We start from the raw sequence: 18,374 nt of genomic DNA, 5'->3' as shown, positions 1-18,374 counted from the left end.
ATTGAGCAAGAAGGCACAATCCTTCCATCTCTTATGAATGCTCATTTCTAGTGAGAAAGACTTTGAACAGCCTATTCCATGATAAATAATTTCACGGCAGTTAGGATAAAAATGCAATGAAAAAGTATCAGATGTTATAAAACCATATAATGTGGGGGGCTGGATTAGGGGGACACAACAGGGTTTTCTAAAGTCATTAAGCTGAGCTTTAAAGAACAAAAACATCAAGTTCAAAGGAAGTATGTTCTATGCAAAGAGAATACCATGCTCCAAACATCAAATAAAGTCATCCATAAATTTAAAGAAACAAAGAGAAAAAAACATGCTTCTTCCCACCTCACAGCTCTGAAGAGGAGAAGCATGGTGTATTCGAGGAACTAAAGTAGAAAGCAGTAGCCAGCAAGCTAGAGCTCTGGGTGTAGCTGGGAAACCGAAGGGTGGGAAGCTGGGGAAAGGAAGCAAGTGCAACTTAAAGCCATTTGAAGTGGGATTTGTTTTAATTTCTTTTTAGCTTTTTTTTTTTCCCGGGCGCTAGGACCAACGATCACCAGCTGCCCACGCATCAAAAACTTATGCTTCCGAAATCTCTTGATGTTGATTCCGCACGTAGAGCAATCGAGCTGCCCTACATGTGCCACTCACGACAGAAGTCCTTTTTCTTTTTAGCTTTTCATTTTGAAATCATTTCAGATTTACAAAACTGTTACAAAAAAAGAATTTCCCTACACTTTTCACCTATATTCTTCAAATATTGTATTAACACCTTAGATGACCACAATATAATTAAATAAAATCTGTAAAATAAACAAAGAAACAAAAAACGTTAACTAATGGCTGCTATTTATTTGGCAACTTTTCATTATGACCTACATAGAAATATCTTTTGTTTCAACAGCACAGCTATATAATATTATGTCATAAGAATATGTCATTAGTTATTGAGTTAGTCTACTAATAATTGAGTGTAAGGTTTTATCTGGTGTTATTTTAAATAGCTTTATGGAGATATCATTCAAATACAATAAAATTGACCAATTTATTTATTTTATTTTATTTTTTTATTTTTTATTTTTTTTTGCATTTTTCTGAAGCTGGAAACGGAGAGGCAGTCAGACAGACTCCCGCATGCGCCCGACCGGGATCCACCCGGCATGCCCACCAGGGAGCGATGCTCTGCCCCTCTGGGGTGTCGCTCTGTTGCATCCAGAGCCATTCTAGCACCTGAGGCAGAGGCCATGGAGCCATCCTCATCGCCCAGGCCATCTTTGCTCCAATGGAGCCTCGGCTGCGGGAGGGGTTAGAGAGAGACAGAGAGGAAGAGGGGGAGGGATGGAGAAGCAGATGGGCGCTTCTCCTGTGTGCCCTGGCCGGGAATTGAACCTGGGACTCCTACACGCCAGGCCGACGCTCTACCACTGAAAATTGACCAATTTAAAGCATACAATTCAGTGGCTTTTTGTATATTCCCAGAATTGCGTGATCATCACCATAATAAATTTTAGAATATTTTCATCACTGCAAAAAGAAACCTCTGCACACCTTAGTTGTCACCTCCCTAAACTCTATCTCCCCAGCCCCAGGCAAACACTAATCCACTTTCTATCTCTGTAGACTTACCTATTTTGACCATTTCATACAAATGGAATCATAGGACCCATGCTCTTTTGTGCTGGCTTATTTCATTTAGCACAATGTTTTCAAGGTTAATTCATGTTGTAGCATGTATCAGTACTTTATTCTTTTGTATTGTTTAATAATAGTCCAGTGTGTGAACATACGACATTTTATCTATACATTCATCAGTTGATAAACATTTAGTTTGCTCCACTTTTTGGCTATTAAAAATAATGCAGCTATGAACATTCACATACAAGTATTTTGTAGACATATGTTTTCATTTCTCTTGGGTATATATGTAGGGGTAGAATTGCTGGGTCATATAAAAACTTTATGCTTAATATTTTGAAAAGGTGGCAGACCATTTCCAAAGCGGCCATACCATTTTACCTTCCCAACAGCAGTATACTAGAGCTCCAATTTCTTCAAGCTCACCAAACATTTGTTATTCTTCATTTTTTAAAATGATAGCCATCTTAAGTGGCATCTCATTATGTTTTATTCATTTTCTTTTTCAGAGAGGAGAGAGAAAGAGGGAAAGAGGGAGAAAGAGAAAGAGAAAGAGAAAGAGAGAGAGAGAGAGAAAGGGGAAGAGCAGGAGCAACAACTCCCATATGTGTCTTGACCAGGCAAGCCCAGGGTTTTGAACCGGCGACCTCAGTGTTCCAGGTCAACGCTTTATCTCATTATGTTTTGATTTGCATTTTCCTGATGACTAATGTTGGTGAGTATCTCTTCTGGTGCTTACTGGCCATTTGTATAAAATGCTCACAAAAATTAGGAGATATTTCAAAATGAATATGAAGCTATAAAATATCCCCTAATTTTTGTGAGCAGTATATCTTGGAGAAATGAATACTCCAGATATTTTGTCCATTTTTCAATTAGGTTATTTGCCTCTGTTATTGAGTTGTAACAAATCTTTTTTTTTTTTTTTTTTTTTGTAACAAATCTTTAAGTATTTTACACACCAGTCCCTTTTCAAATAGAACATGATTTCCAAAAATTTGCTCCCATTCTTTGGGATGTCTTTTCATTTTCTTAACAGTATCCTTTGCAGCACAAAAGTTTAGAATTTTGATTGTCAGTCTTTCAGATAAAAATAGTGTGCCATGAGCAGCCAGTTCAGCCTGCATCTCAGTCATGTGTTTTTCTCTGAGACAACTATCATACTTTGGATGCAGCAGAAGTGAGCATATTTCCCATTTCATCACACAAAATGTTAAAAATATGTGTATTCAAGGGTCAAGATTTAATAAAATAAAAAAATTATTTTTGCTTAATTAAGGATTCATTTTTTTTTAAATCAAGGATTCTTAAAGTGAACCTTTGTTTTGTTTTGACTGCATGTGCATGGTAGTGAAGACTGCACAGTTTGGTGCACTTTTTTTTTTTTGTGACAGAGACAGAGTCAGTCAGAGAGAGGGACAGATAGACAGGAAGGGAGAGAGATGAGAAGCATCAATTCTTCATTGCAGCACCTTAGTTGTTCATTGATTGCTTTCTTATATGTGCCTTGACCGTGGGGCTACAGCAGACCGAGTGACCCCTTGCTCGGGCTAGCAGACCTTGGGCTCAAGCTGGTGAGCTTTTGCTCAAACCAGATGAACCCACGCTCAAGCTGGTGACCTTAGGGTCTCAAACCTGAGGTCCCAGTCCAACACTCTATTCACTGCACCACTGCCTAATCAGGCACCATGCCTTTAATAGTACTAAGGTACAAGCAGTTTGCACCATCATCAATGTAAATGCCAATGCAGTGAAAAATACAAATAATGTTTTAGCATTATTATGAAAATAGATTTGATCTTACAAGCCCCCTTGGAAAGGTTCTCAGACCCTGAGGGACCTGCTAGGCCACATGTTGAAAACTGCTGCTCTATGACATCTATGTTTATTTAAAAAGAAAAATAATTCTCTTTTAAAATTTTAGTTTTCAAAGGAGACTTGACTTGGGGTGGTGAGCACACAATACAATATACTGATGATGTATTATAGAATTTTACACCTGAAACCTGTATAATTTTAACCAATGTAACTCCAATAAATTCAATAAATAATCTTAAATAAACATAGTAGATAAAAAATTTACTTTTCAATTACAGTTGACATTCAATATTATTTTATATTAGTTTCAATAATTTTACATATATATTTTCTCATAAAATTAATACTCCTGGAACAGGATACAAGAAAGAAGATGTGTGTTATCCTGTGATTTTTGCCTACCTTTGACACACCACTGCATATCCCAGGAAAACAAGCCAGAGCAAGGAATTCAAGCAAGAATAATGTACAGAAATGGGGCTTCCAACATATGTATGAGGAGGATGAAAAGGCAAATTAGTAAATGACTTTTTGTAAAAATTATTTACCGTCTATAGATATCTATGCCAGCCTGGCCAAGTGGTGGTGCATCACAGAGAGCCTTGGCCTGGGACACCGAAGTCTCGAGGTCACTGGCTTGAGCGTGGGCTCACCAGCTTGAGCGTGGGGTCACAGGCTCAGGCATGAGCTCATAAACATGACCCCAAGGTCACTGGCTTGAAACCCAAGGTCGGTGGCTTGAGCAAGAGAACACTGGCTCAGCTGGAGCCCACACCCTCCCACCCCGGTCAAGGCACACATGAGAAAGCAATCAATGAACAACTAAGGTGTTACGACTATGAGTTCATGTTTCTTATCTCTCCCCCTTCCTGTCTGTCTGTTTGTCTGTCTCTCTATATATAAATAAATAGATATGGTGGATAGATATTTATTCCATTAGAGTATATATAAACTACGCGGATTCTATTCTGTGAGTAGCAAAACAGACAGGTTCAGAATGTCTTCTACAAGTGTCCATCCAGTGAAGCCTCTGTCCAGAGTTAAAAGTCAATTCAAAGTAATCTTATAATGCTAATCTAGTAAAATGTATTCTGGGGACTACAGTCTCCTCATAAAAGTCCTTTAGAGAGGTACATGTTCATTATATACATACTTGAGAACTACTTAGCCTAAGGATCTTCAACAACTGATAGCTATGTTAAAGCAAACTTGAAAACAGTTATAGACTGTGGGCAAGTTACTGAAACCTAACCCAGCCCTAACTTGTCTCTGTTTCCAATCCTACAAGATTAATCCCCTTTCACTCTCACTTTACTCAAGAATTTTTAGTGATAATTAAAAACTAATACCAATAGAGTTCTTAACCATGTGCTCATCATTATACTGAATGATTTAAATGAAATTTCTCATTTAATCCTCCCAGTAACCCAGTGAGATAAGTTCTATAATTCTCCCCAGAGATGTGGAAACTTTGGCTTAAAGAGATTTAATAACCAGTCCAAAGTTGCTGAGCTTCTGAGTGGCAATGCTAAGACTCAAACCTAAAACTGAGTTGAAGCTTCAACCACTGCAGTATTTCTGCAGATACCATTGCTCTAATAATCACTTAGGGCACTTGTTTTAAAAAAAGATACAATAGCCTGACCGGGCAGTGGCGCAGTAGATAGAGCGTCGGACTGAGATGGGGAAGACCCAGGTTCGAGACCCTGAGGTCGCCAGCTTGAGCACAGGCTCATCTGGTTTGAGCAAGGCTCACCAGCTTGAGCCCAAGATCGCTGGCTCGAGCAAGGGGTCACTCAGTCTGCTGTAGCCCCCCCCATCAAGGCACATATGAGAAAGCAATCAACGAACTAAGATGCCGCAACAAAGAATTGATGCTTCTCATCTCTCTCCCTTCCCATCTGTCCCTCTCTCTGTCTCTGTCACGAAATAAAAAAATTTAAAAAAAAAAGTTACAATAGTGTATTGCATACAATTACCAGGTACATAGATCGAAATTTATAGAGCAATTCTCTGAATCACAGCAGGTTTAGGAACCCCTACACATTAACTTCCCATTTCCTAGAAAACAAAGTTGATTTTTTTATGTCTGAACTCATCTTAGCAGGACTCTAGGATAGAGGCAAAATGCCTAACATGGGCCTACAAAGCCTTCCTAGTCAGTCACTACATTGGCCATTTTGGTCCCATCTCGCCCCAAGTCCCCTCTCTGTTTCAGTTTGTCCTATTCATCATAAAACTTTCCTTCACAGTGTATTTGCACATACTGTTCTTCCTTTCTCCCTGTATCTACTGTATTTCCCCATGTATAAGATGCACCACTTTTCGAGAAATTTGGGGTCTAAAAACTGGGTGCGTCTTATACAGTGGTTGGATTTTTTTTTTTACTTGCATTTTCCACTTTCACACTTGTTTTTGCGCTCATTGTTGTAGATTTTTTTACTTGTATTTCCTGCTTTTTCGCACTTGTTGTCTTTGTGCTCACTGTTTCGCATTCGTTACCGGTATATTACATACGGTAGATTACGTTTTGCCACGTTTTGCCACGTTCTGCCCAGAAATGGCTCAGAAAAGATTTGCATAGTGCTGAATTCAAGTTAAAAGTGATCCAGTTTGCAAAAGTGAATGGAAATTGTGCTACTGAACATAAGTGTGGTCCTCCTCCAACTGAGAAATCGATTCAAGACTGGCTAAAACAGGGGTCGGGAATCTTTTCAGCTGAGAGAGACATGAACACCACATATTTTAAAATGTAATTTGGTGAGAGCCATACAATGACCCGTGTATGTTACGCATTATCCAATAAAAATTTGATGTTGAAGCCCTGGCCAGTTGGCTCAGTGGTAGAGCGTCGGCCTGGCGTGCAGGAGTCCTGGGTTCAACTCCCGGCTAGGGCACACAGGAGAAGTGCCCATCTGCTTCTCCACTCCTGCCCCTCTCCTTCCTCTCTGTCTCTCTCTTCTCCTCCCGCAGCCGAGGCTCCATTGGAGCAAAGTTGGCCCGGGCGCTGAGGATGGCTCTGTGGCCTCTGCCTCAGGCGCTAGAGTGGCTCTGGTTGCAACAGAGCGATGCCCAGGATGGGCAGAGAGCATCGCCCCCTGGTGGGCGTGACGGGTGGATACCGGTTGGGCGCATGCGGGAGTCTGTCTGACTGCCTCACCGTTTCTGGCTTCGGAAAAATACAAAACAAAACAAAAAAAAATTTGGTGTTGTCCTGGAGGACAGCTGTGATTGGCTCCAGCCACCCGCAAACCATGAACATGAGCAGTAGGAAATGAATGGATTGTAATACATGAGAATGTTTTATATTTTTAATGTTATTATATTTTTTATTAAAGATTTGTCTGTGAGCCAGATGCAGCCATCAAAAGAGCCACATCAGCCTGACCTGTGGTGGCGCAGTGGATAAAGCGTCGACCTGGAAATGCTGAGGTCGCCGGTTCGAAACCCTGGGCTTGCCTGGTCAAGGCACATATGGGAGTTGATGCTTCCAGCTCCTCCCCCTTCTCTCTCTCTGTCTCTCTCTCTCCTTCTCTCTCTCCTCTCTAAAAATGAATAAATAAAAAGATTAAAAAAAAAGATGCCTATGTATAAGACGCACCTTAATTTAAAAAAAAAAAAAAAAAAAAAAAGAGCCACATCTGGCTCACGAGCCATAGGTTCCCGACCCCTAGGCTACAGAATGAAGAAACCCTACTGAAAATGCCCACGGCAGAAGAAGGCCATGAGAGGTAAGTCAGCAAAATGACCTGATTCAGAGATGGAATTGAAGATATGGATAGAAGAGCAAAGGGCAATTAGAATTTCTGTGTCCACAGGATGGTTCAGCATGAGGCAAGAAGAATTGCTGATTAAAAAGAAGTTACTGATTTCAAAGGAGGACACAATTGGTGCTTCAGGTTCATGAAATGGAATGGACTACGCATGCATACATGCACCAGACTTGGCCAAAAAATGCCTGAAATTTATGAGTAGAAGAAGATCCCTTAAAGTTATGAGTAGAAGGTCCTTGAATATCATCGTTTTGTCATTCAGTGTCAGAAGACAAATCAGTTTGAGTTGGGACAGATTGCAAATATGAAGTACCCCTTCAATTTGATGTCCCAAGTAACAGAACTGTTGATAAGAAGGGGGTGAAAACTGTAACTGTGAAGACAAGTGGATGTGAAAAGAGCCATTATACAGTTGTTCTAGCTTGTTGTGCTGATGGAACCAAGCTGCCCCCTATGCTGATTTTCAAATGCAAAACATTGCCAAAAGAAGACATTCCTCAAGGAGTGATTGTCCACATTCATGACAAGGGTTGGATGGATCAGGATGGGATGAAGATCTGGTTTGAGAAGGTTTGGAGAAGGAAACCAGGTGAGAGCTTATGCAAACTTGCCCTATTGGTGCTTGATCAGTTCAGGGCACACATAACAAAAACACAAAGAAAGTTGTGCAGAGCAAAAACAAAACTTGCCGTCATACTGGGAGGCTTGACATCCCAGCTCTAACCACTTGATGTCAGCATTAACAAACCCTTCAAAGCTGCCATGAGAGATGAATGGGACCAATAGATGAAGTCTTCTGGGGACAATTTGACACCAGCAGGAAGAGTGAAGAAACCAACTACTGGAAAAGTTTGTACCTGGGTGAAAAGATCCTGGGATAATATCAAGATTGAGATCGTTGTCAAGTCATTTAAGAAGTGTGCATTTCAAATGCCACAGATGGAACTGAGAACGAAGCAATACTATATGAAGGCAGTGACTCATCATCAGACACAGATGAGGACAAGCTAATGAATTGGAGTTTTGACAGTGATGAGAAGTTGTATGAATTTTATGATGAATAAAACTTGAGTTCAATAACTTTATGCGCCTGACCAGGTGGTGGTGCAGTGGATAGAGCATCAGACTGGGATGTGGAGGACCCAGGTTTAAGACCGCGAGGTTGCCAGCTTGAGCGCGGGCTCATCTGGTTTGAGCAAAGCTCACCAGCTTGGATCCAAAGTCGCTGGCTTGAGCAAGGGGTTACTCGGTCTGCTGAAGGCCCACGGTCAAGGCACATATGAGAAAGCAGTTGAACAACTAAGGTGTCTCAACGAAAAACTGATGATTGATGCTTCTCATCTCTCTCCATTCCTGTCTGTCTGTCCCTATCGATCCCTCTCTCTGACTCTCTCTGTCTCTGTAAAAAAATAAAAAAAACTTTATGCAACACATTTTTTTTCAAATTTTGGGCCCCAAAATTAAGGTGCATCTTATACATGAAAGTGTCTTATATATGGGGAAATACAGTAACTCCTCTTTCTAGATCTTTTCATCATTTTTTAAGGATTTTATTTGTTGATTTTACAGAGGGGATGGGGAAGAAGTATAGTTGCTTCACTTTAGTTGTTCATTGCTTGTTTGTTGCCTTGACCCAGCAAGCCCAGAGTTTTGAACCAGCAGGTTGATGCTCTATCCACTGTGCCACCACAGATCAGGCTAGATCTTTCATCTTTATCCAGACCCAAGATCCTTCTCTACCTCTTCCTCTAAATTATTCCTCTTATTGCTACATGGAGCTCTCTTTAATGCACATGACAGTCTCCTCTAAACTTTTATATCACTTCATATTTCTATGCCATTCATCTGGCATTTCATCATATGCTACAATGTCTTATTATCAATAGAAATGTTTCATATATAAGTGCCTTCTTTTACTTTTTTTTTAAATTTAAGCTTTATTCAGTAGTTTGTATACTTTTGAAAGGTAGTTATAATTTGCTACAGGAGCACCCAGGCACATGGTAAGTCCTCTGGAAACATTTGCTGAGTGAATGAACTTTCTATGGTCGACAATGTAGACTCAGACTGCAGTTTATCACCAACGTTGGTAAGTGACAATTCTTGGAGGGCACCTGGGTATTTTATACCATCAGTATGAAATGCCTGCAGGGCCCCTTTTGGCAGACAGTTCAAAACAAGTGTGACAGGAGAAGATTAAAGTAGTATACTGTCTTAAATTTCCCAACATATTTAGAGCAGTTTTATTTATTTTTTAAGTGAGAGGTGGGGAGGCAGTGAGACAGACTCCCGCGCATGTGCCCCAACTGGGATCCACTCGGCAAGCCCCTATGGGTGACGCTCTGCCCATCTGGGGCAGCTATAGAGCAGTTTCATAGTCAGGTATTTCTAAATCCATTACCAAATGGATACCATAACTCTTTAGGATAACTCTACATTGTCAATCCTTGTTCTTGTCATCTGAGGTTGAAAGAATCTTTAAATATTTTTAGTAGGTTATTTTTCTTCTAAATTAAAAAAAAAATTATTTTAGAGAGGCAAGAGAAAGAGAGAGAGAGAAGAAAGGGGGAAGAGCAGGAAGCATCAAATCCCATATGTGCCTTGACCAGGCAAACCCAGGGCTTTGAACCAGTGACCTCAGCGTTCTAGGTCAACACTTGATCCAGTATGCCACCATAGGTCAAGCTATTTCTATTTCAAAATATATCACTAAGAAAAATATTGTTTTCACTATAGTTATGTTGTTACTCTTTGGCTGAATATAATTTACCATAAATCTTAATCCCATGTAAAATGAGGAGTTCATTTTAACTTCTTTTGGTCAGACTCAGATTTAAGTAATGAAGACTATTTTCCTTCAAAATCAGAGAGTAAATTTAATTCCTATTATTCTGAGTCTTACTTGAAAATGCAAGAGCCAAGAAAATAATAACAGACATAATTGAAATTCCAGGGTATATTGTCACTGATTTCAAATGCAAAAAAAAAAATTATTTATTTTGTGAGTTTTAGCAGTCATGATTTTTGCTCATACCAATTTTAAAAAATATTTATTTTATTGATTTTAGAGAGAGAGACAGGATCATTGATCTGTTCCTGTATGTGCCCGCTCAGGAATTGAACCAGCAACCTCTGTGTTTTGGGACAATGCTCTAACAAACCAATCTATCTGGTCAGGACTGCCTATACTAATTTAAAAATATTAAAAAATTATGACTGGATAAAGAAGATGTGGCACATATACACTATGGAATACTACTCAGCCATAAGAAATGATGACATCGGATCATTTACAGCAAAATGGTGGGATCTTGATAACATTATACAAAGTGAAATAAGTAAATCAGAAAAAACCAGGAACTGCATTATTCCATACGTAGGTGGGACATAAAAGTGAGACTAAGAGATATTGATAAGAGTGTGGTGGTTACGGGGGGAAGGGGGAGAGGGAGAGGGAAAGGGGGAGGGGGAGGGGCACAAAGAAAACTAGATAGAAGGTGACAGAGGACAATCTGACTTTGGGTGATGGGTATGCAACATAATTGAAAGACAAGATAACCTGGATATGTTATCTTTGAATATATGTATCCTGATTTATTGATGTCGCCCCATTAAAAAAATAAAATTATTAAAAAAATTAAAGTTTGATAATAAAGAATGATCAGTCATATTTCTCTTTAGATGTCCTTATGAACATTTTATATATAATTACATTTGTTAATAGCTTTATTGATATAATTCACATACAATAAATTCCTTCACATTAAGTGTCAAATTCAATTTCTTTTCGTATACTATAGAACTGTGTAACCATCACAAGAACCTAATTTTGTTTTATCTTAAAAAACTGAAATATAATTTACAAAGTTGCATAACCATCACCACTCTATGCCTGGAACAGTTTCATCACCCCAGTAAGAAACCTCATATCCACTGGCATCTCTCCCCATTTCTCTCCAGCCCTGACAACCCTAGGCAACCACTAATCTAATTTCAGGGAATGAAGTTCTGAAACATGTGATAACATGGATGAAGTCTGAAAACACTATGCGAAGTGAAAGGAGCCAGCCAGTCACGAAAATCACATATTGTACAATTCCATTTATACTAAATATTAAAAATAAATTCAGAGACAGAAATTCCTTGTTATCACCTAATAATATTCTATTGTATAGATATACATTTGCTTTATTCGTTCATCAGTTGATGGGTATTTGGGTTGTTTCTACTTTTTGGCTATTGGGAATAATGCTACTATGAACATCATACAAGTCTTTGTGTAGACATGTTTTTATTTCTCCTGGGTATTTACCAAGGAGTGAAATTACTAGGTCAGGTGCTAATCACTCCTAGGATGAAAAACAGAATTTCGGCCTGACCTGTGGTGGCGCAGTAGATAAAGCGTCGACCTGGAAATGCTGAGGTCGCGGGTTCAAAACCCAGAGCTTGCCTGGTCAAGGAACATATGGGAGTTGATGCTTCCAGCTCCTCCCCGCCTTCTCTCTCTCTGTCTCTCCCTCTCCTCTCTAAAATGAATAATAAAAAAAAAAACACCAGAATTTCATTTTTTTCTATTTCAAATGATTTGTGACACAGCCAGGAAATAGAATTTTCATGCAAATGCTAATATCAAATCTTTTCATTTCTTAATTTTAAAATTTTTAGCAAGAGAGAGACCGACAGGAAGGGAGAGAGATGAGAAGCACTAACTTGTAGTTCCATCACTGTAGTTGTTCATTGATTGCTTCTCGTTTGTACCTTTGACTGCAGGGCTCAAGCCAAGCCCGTGAGCAACCCCTTGCTCAAACCAGCGACCTCAGGATCATGTTGATGATCCGATTCTCAAGCAGGTAAGCCTGTGCTCAAGCCAGTAATCTTGAGGTCTTGAACCTAGGACCTCAGTATTCCAGGTCTACGCTCTATCCACTGTGCCACCACTGGTCAGACTTATTTTTTTATTTCTATTTTTTATTGATTTTAGAGAGAGAGGAAAGGAGAGGAAGAAAAATGTCAATTTGTTGTTCCACTTGTTTATGTATTCATTGGGTGATTTGAAAAAAATTTTTATTAATTGATTTAGAGAGGAAGGGGGAGAGGAAGCTAGGGGGAGAGAGAGAGAGAGAGAGAGAGGGAGAGAGTGAGAGGGAGGGGGGGAGGAGAAAAGGGGGAAAGGAGGAGAGTGAGGAGAAGAGAGAGAGGCGGAAGAAGGGGGAGATGGGGGAGAGGCGGGAGAGGAGGAGAGAGGGGGAGAGGAGAAAAGAGGGAAAGGAGGAAAGGGGAGAAAGGAGGAGAGGGGAGAGAGGGGGAGAGGGGAGAGAGGGGGAGACAGGAGAGAGGGGGAGAGGGGAGGGGGGGGAGAGGGGACAGAGGGGGAGAAGGGAGAGAGGGGGAGAGGAGAGAGAGAGGGAGAGGGGAGAGAGGGGGAGAGGGGGAGAAGGGAGAAAGGGGGAGAGGGGAGAGAGGGGGAGAGGGGAGAGAGGGGGAGACAGGAGAGAGGGGGAGAGGGGAGAGAGGGGGAGAGGGGAGAGAGGGGGAGAAGGGAGAGAGGGGGAGAGGAGAGAGAGGGGGAGAGGAGAGAGAGAGGGAGAGGGGAGAGAGGGGGAGAGGGGGAGAAGGGAGAAAGGGGAAGAGGGGAGAGAGGGGGAGAGGGGAGAGAGGGGGAGAGGGGAGAAAGGGGGAGAGGAGGGAGAGGGGGAGAGGAGAAAGGGGGGAGAGAAGGGAGAGGGGAGAGGAGGGAAAGGGAAAAGAGGAGAAAGAGGGGGGAGAGGAGGAAGGGGGGAGAGGAAGAGGGGGGAGAAGAGGAAGAGGGGGGAAAGGGGGAGAGGGGGAGGGAGAGATAAAAAGAAGAAGAGAGAGAGAAACATCCATTTGTTGTTCCACTTATTTATACATTCATTGGTTGCTTCTTGAATGTGCCCTGATAGGGGATTAAACCCACAATGGGGACGACGCTCAAACCAACTGAACTACCCCACCAGGGCCCATTGCTTAATTCTTTTTTTTTTTTTTACAGAAACAGAGGGAAAGTCAGAGAGAGGGATAGATAGACAGGAATGGAGAGAGATGAGAAGCATCAATCATCAGTTTTTCGTTGTGACAGCTTAGTTGTTCATTGATTGCTTTCTCATATGTGCCTTGACTGCGGGCCTTCAGCAGACTGAGTAACCCCTTGCTCGAGCCAGTGACCTTGGGTCCCAGCTGGTGAGTTTTGCTCAAACCCTGGCGAGCTCAGGGTCTCGAACCTGGGTCCTCTGCATCCTAGTCTGATGCTCTATCCACTGCACCACCACCTGGTCAGGCTGCTTAATTCTTATATGTGCCCTGACTTGGGATGGAACCCCCAAAACTGGCTTATCAGAACGATGCTCTTACTCAGCAACTCAGCCACAGCTAATATCAAATGCTTTTCATAAAAAAATAAGGTTAATCTGCACACAGCTTTGCTTTCAAAAGAAGTACCATATTACCTTCCAATTTGGGGTTCATATAAAAATTCTAAGATGAGATGAGAATTCCTTTACATTTAATGTAAATCATAAAACTAAATGGAGTTTGCACTGGCTTATTTAATCAACAAGCTAGGATGAAATTCTGTTCTTTGAGTGGAATGCATATATCCATCTTCTGTGGCTGACAATTGCTTAAGAAATAAATACACAGTGAGGGAACGGTTATGAAGTAGGAGCAGCAATAAATAGAAATTAAAAATATCAAACATCTGATTAAATTAAATATTTACCACCCACTCCCTGCCCCCCGCCCCTAGCTAGGGCCTGTTTCTCACTTCATAAGAAAAAGGTAAAGCATTAATTAAAATTCGTCACATAAAGTCTCAAAGCCTTTCATAAAAGCATCTTTCAGAAATTGGAGGCCGAATAAACTTCTGGTCACAAGTTATCCCATACCCCCTCCCCATGTAGTCTAATTCAAATATATTCAGGAAGCAAACTTTAAACAGAGAATTAAGAGCTGATTGTAAAAATTCTACATAAAAAGAGGCTTAAAACACACTTTTTTAATTTAAAGAAAAATCAAATATCTTGCAGCAGAAATTAGTTATCATCCAGGGAAAACTACCAGGGGTCCTACCAATCACAACACTAGAGAACGCCACAGGTCGTCCAAAAAGACGCATTCGTTTTAGCCAACAGCTCTTTCCTCCCGCCAAAGCTGTCCCTGGAGCGTCAGGTAATCACCCAACCAGTTAGTTATGATTTTTCCCTTTTGATTACCCCCCACCCCGACAGACAGACACACACACACACACACACACACACACACACACACACACACACACCTGCTCGAAGGTGTCAAGGCGACTAGAAATGGTTAACAGTGACCTGCAGCCGAGAGAGAAACAAACACCCCTGACAACCCACAGCTGAGTAAGCAAGAGCTGTTTATTCCTTTTGGAGACTGTCGGCGAGCCCTTGAAAGCCCAAAGCACCTTTCAGAAGGTTCCAAGAGAGGGAGAGATTATCTCTTCTCCCCACCCCCACCCCCAAGCCCCCAATGACTCGGGTGGGAACCGACTGGCCAAGGCAGCCCCTGCCCACCCGCCCCACAGTGATAACCTCACGCACCAGAGCATCCGACCCCTTGCGGGGCTGTGTGATTTCCCAAAATGGGCTCAGATGCGGCAGGAGCTGTCCCCAGCGCCGAGGGCTTCGGAAGGCACTTGTGCCACCTTAACCCCCGCCACGGTGACCGAAGCCGCGGCCGGGACTGAAGCCCCCACCCCTCACCTGGCTCGGTCCCACCTGAGGGCAAGAGCTGAGGATAAAAGAAATAGGCATGGAGAGCTGACCTTGTTGCTACTGACAGTTGAGCGGCACATCCTGCTGCTTCCTGAACAGCGGCCCAAAGCCCATTTTTCCCCCTGGAGGAAGGAAACGGGAGGGCGCCGGCCGGGCGGCAACGGGCGCGGCGGCGGTGGTCGGGGCTGGCGGTGCAGCCTCTGGCGGGGATGGTCCGAGGACTACATCTCCCAGGCTGCTCTGGGCCGCCTTGCGTCGTGACCCCGGCGCGCACGGAGGCGGTGACTCTTACCTCACAGAGGTAGCTCCTCCGCCGGCGGCAACTCGGCATCCGCGGTCCATGGACCGGAACCCCGGGCCTACAGGCAGGAACCCGGGCCGCGATCGTCGTCTCCCCGCCCCAGACTCCTCCTCCTCGCTCCCCGCCGCCTCCTCCGGACGCCCGCAGGCCGCGCAGCCCCCCGCCGCCGGGCTCGCGGAGCAGCCTCGGGAGGCTAGGTGACGGGTTCGCGGCTGTCGCGGGACTGAGGCCTACTCCGCCGCCTCCCACTGCTATTGTCCCTGAGCCGGACCTTGACCCGGTCCCCCGGAGGGGCGAGAGCGCCGACTCCGCGGAAGATGCCGGACCAAGCCCTACAGCAGATGCTGGACAGGTACGGGCGGCGGCGGGGGAGCGCGCGAGGCGCCGAGGGGCGCTGTGGCCCGGCCCGCGCCCGCCGGCCAGGCTCCTCGTCAGCGGAGCCGGGCGTGCGGGGAGGAGTGCCCGGGCCCGGGGGCCGGGTGAGGGGCAGAAAGTTGGGAGCCCGTGCTCGGGGGAGTGTGGAGCCGGCAGCCTGGTTGCGCTGACTTCCAGTGAAACTGGAGTTTGGGAGTGGCGTCTCGTATTGTTGGATCGATCGCCGTTTTGACAGGGGAGGGATCGTTTTAACTCACAGAATGAGTTTCTTTTTCTATTTCTTACGTTCCTCCTCCCCTCCCCCCCCCCCCAAACTGTGTTGTAACGTGTTTGTCAGCGATGTCACTGGCAAGAAGAACCAGATTATCTTTCGGGTAAATGGTCCTCCTACAATGTTAAGATCCTTCCCAAAAAAACCGAGAGGAAGCGATCTTTTGGAAAACCCGGTAGGCTGACTTCGTTCCTCCTTGCCCCTCACCGCCTCCCTCTATTTCCATACTCTTAAGGTCAAGAAGATCCACCAGAGACCTTTAACGGTCAGACCGAAGTAGTAGAGGTTATGGAAAACAGCCACAGGAGCCCAACACCGAACACAGCGTATTTTACGATTCGTTGAGTTCACGAGAAAGTTTTATCTTAAGTCGGGGCCAGCTGCCCATTCCTGAAGGGGGGGGGGGGGGGCTCCAATCCGTGAAACTTTTTTGTGAAATCACATGCATCGCCCTCTGCTGTTCAAATTCTAGTCCTTGGGTCCTACCTTCAGTTTTTGGAGCCTTGATCCACAATCCCCACCCCCACCCCAGGCTAATGTATAATGTTTAGGATTGCTTACAACTCTGGTTCAGCAAGTGCTACAGCTCTTTGTGCTGAGCAAAGGGCCAACTGTCAAGTGTTAAATGAAAGGCTTCCCTTAAACGGGTTAAATGCTGTTTGGATGGGCTCCATCCAGAACACAAATCACCCAAAAGTGCATCTCCCCAGAGTGAGACATTTCCTTTGGAGTTTAGAATTTTGAGACATCTAAGTAACTAGAAAGCATGTTACTTTTTTCAGTTGGGATGACCCAGTGGTTCATCCAGCTGACCTTGAGGCCAACAACATTCAGGTCAAGTTGTATTGACAACTCCTTTTTTATGTAAGGAGTTTACAAACACTCCTGGTAAGCAAAAACTTAAGTCATCATTATTTATTTTGGATCCTAGAACAGAGCCTTGTACTTGGCAGGTCATCAATAAAACTATTTTTGTTTTCTGAACAAGTGCATGACTTTTTTTTTTGTCTTTTTCCCCAGTTATCTAGATTTTAGAGGATCTGATAATTTATGTTTTGTTTTGTTTTTGTTTTTATTACAATTTAGCATACGGGCAAACTACATAGGACTATTAAAATATGCCCAGAGGAAACCACCTCCAGCCACTGCCAGTTCCAGTTTAGTTGAAACTCCATTCTGGCTCAGGGTATTTTGTAATTTTTTTCCTCTGAGGGCCTGCTGCTTTCACTTTTATGTGGATGACATTTAGAAAAGTTTGTCCAAAAGCTGACCTGGCTTTCATATGCTCTTTGGAGATTTCCATAAAAGTAAAAATCCAAGGAATGCTAGTGAGGCATTTAACACTTCTCACCAAAAACTTGGAAATTCTGGCTGCCTATACTGAATTAGGCGACTATAACATTGGCTTACCTTCATCTTGACCTTTTCTGACATACCTCAAGGTAGATTCTTATGATGGCATTCAAAGACCTTCATTATGTTATTAAATCAGTAGTTGGCAACCTGCCTCCACATTAGAATCACCTGGGGAGCATTTTAAAGTATGGATGGATGGATGGCTCAAGACCAATTAGATCACAAATTTCTGAAGGATGGGTCCTTAGTATTTATATTTTCAAGAGCTTTCCAGATGTTTCTGATGTGGTTGAAAAATACTACCTTAAACCCTAAGAGATTATTTCATCATAAGAGATAGTACAGTTTAGTGAGAAATGCTTGGGGTAATTTAGAGACTGAAATCTTGAAATTCTCATTTTGCCACTTACTAGCTATGCAACTTTGGAGTTAAGTGCTGAGGCTATATATACATCCTCATTTTGGGGAGTATTCTGTCTCACAGAATTATATCAAATGAGAACAGGTGTAATCACTTTATAAAACAATGAAGTGTTATTCATATATTAGGCACATAGAAGGTACTTAAGATTATAGTGTGGCAATTTTTATGCAAACTCTTTCATATTTATTATATTAATCTAGGCTGGCCCAATATGCAAGTTGAACATAAAGATATTTGATGAGTTCATTTGAGGAATACTGACACGCCCAACAAATTAAAATGTCAGCCTTTTGGGGCCCATAATTCTTGCCATGACTTTGGCTCCCCCAACCCCCAAAACCTGCCCATGTGTTGATTTCTTCAGTGAAGGTTTTATTCTTCAGAAGACTAAGGAAATATATATAACACATTGTTCTTTTGCTTCTAGGTTAAAAGTTGGGTATTTTATAACGAACTAAACATTTGTATTTACTGAATTTAATAAATATGAAGTGCCTACATATGCTTGGTACCATTCTAGGCCCTTAATATGTGGTAGTGAATGTAACCAAAAAATGCTTGTGTGGAGCTTAAATTCTAGTGAAGTTTGTGTTCCATAAACTGTCTAATAAAGTGAAGATTGTTTAATTGTAACATGAATGGTGTGTACAGTTTATACCACATAGTCTTTTAG

General features: G+C 42.6%; 2 protein-coding genes and 1 non-coding gene across 4 annotated transcripts in view; 1 reads left to right on the top strand and 2 right to left on the bottom strand.

The window, feature by feature from the left end:
• The window catches only part of CPEB3 (cytoplasmic polyadenylation element binding protein 3), a 221,763-nt gene extending 206,364 nt beyond the window's left edge, over nt 1-15,399 (bottom strand). Inside the window, exon 1 of one of the 2 annotated variants that reach the window (XM_066355676.1) lies at nt 15,267-15,399. The gene's annotated coding sequence lies outside the window, so the exon portion shown is untranslated. Of the gene's footprint in view, nt 1-15,024; nt 15,157-15,266 lie in introns of those variants that run through there. The other variant, XM_066355678.1, reaches the window with a different exon arrangement.
• On the bottom strand, nt 525-658 carry LOC136385184 (U11 spliceosomal RNA). Its single transcript, XR_010747785.1, has one exon. It is a non-coding gene; the product is annotated as a U11 spliceosomal RNA (small nuclear RNA).
• The window catches only part of MARCHF5 (membrane associated ring-CH-type finger 5), a 72,148-nt gene continuing 69,073 nt past the window's right edge, over nt 15,300-18,374 (top strand). Inside the window, exon 1 of the mRNA XM_066355681.1 lies at nt 15,300-15,627. Within this exon, the coding sequence (XP_066211778.1) occupies nt 15,593-15,627 (35 nt within the window). The 5' untranslated portion in view covers nt 15,300-15,592. The remainder of the gene's footprint in view (nt 15,628-18,374) is intronic.

The sequence above is a fragment of the Saccopteryx leptura genome, chromosome 13 (genome assembly GCF_036850995.1).
Source record: "Saccopteryx leptura isolate mSacLep1 chromosome 13, mSacLep1_pri_phased_curated, whole genome shotgun sequence".
Taxonomy (NCBI): domain Eukaryota; kingdom Metazoa; phylum Chordata; class Mammalia; order Chiroptera; family Emballonuridae; genus Saccopteryx; species Saccopteryx leptura.
This window is presented reverse-complemented; position numbering and strand designations above follow the sequence as displayed.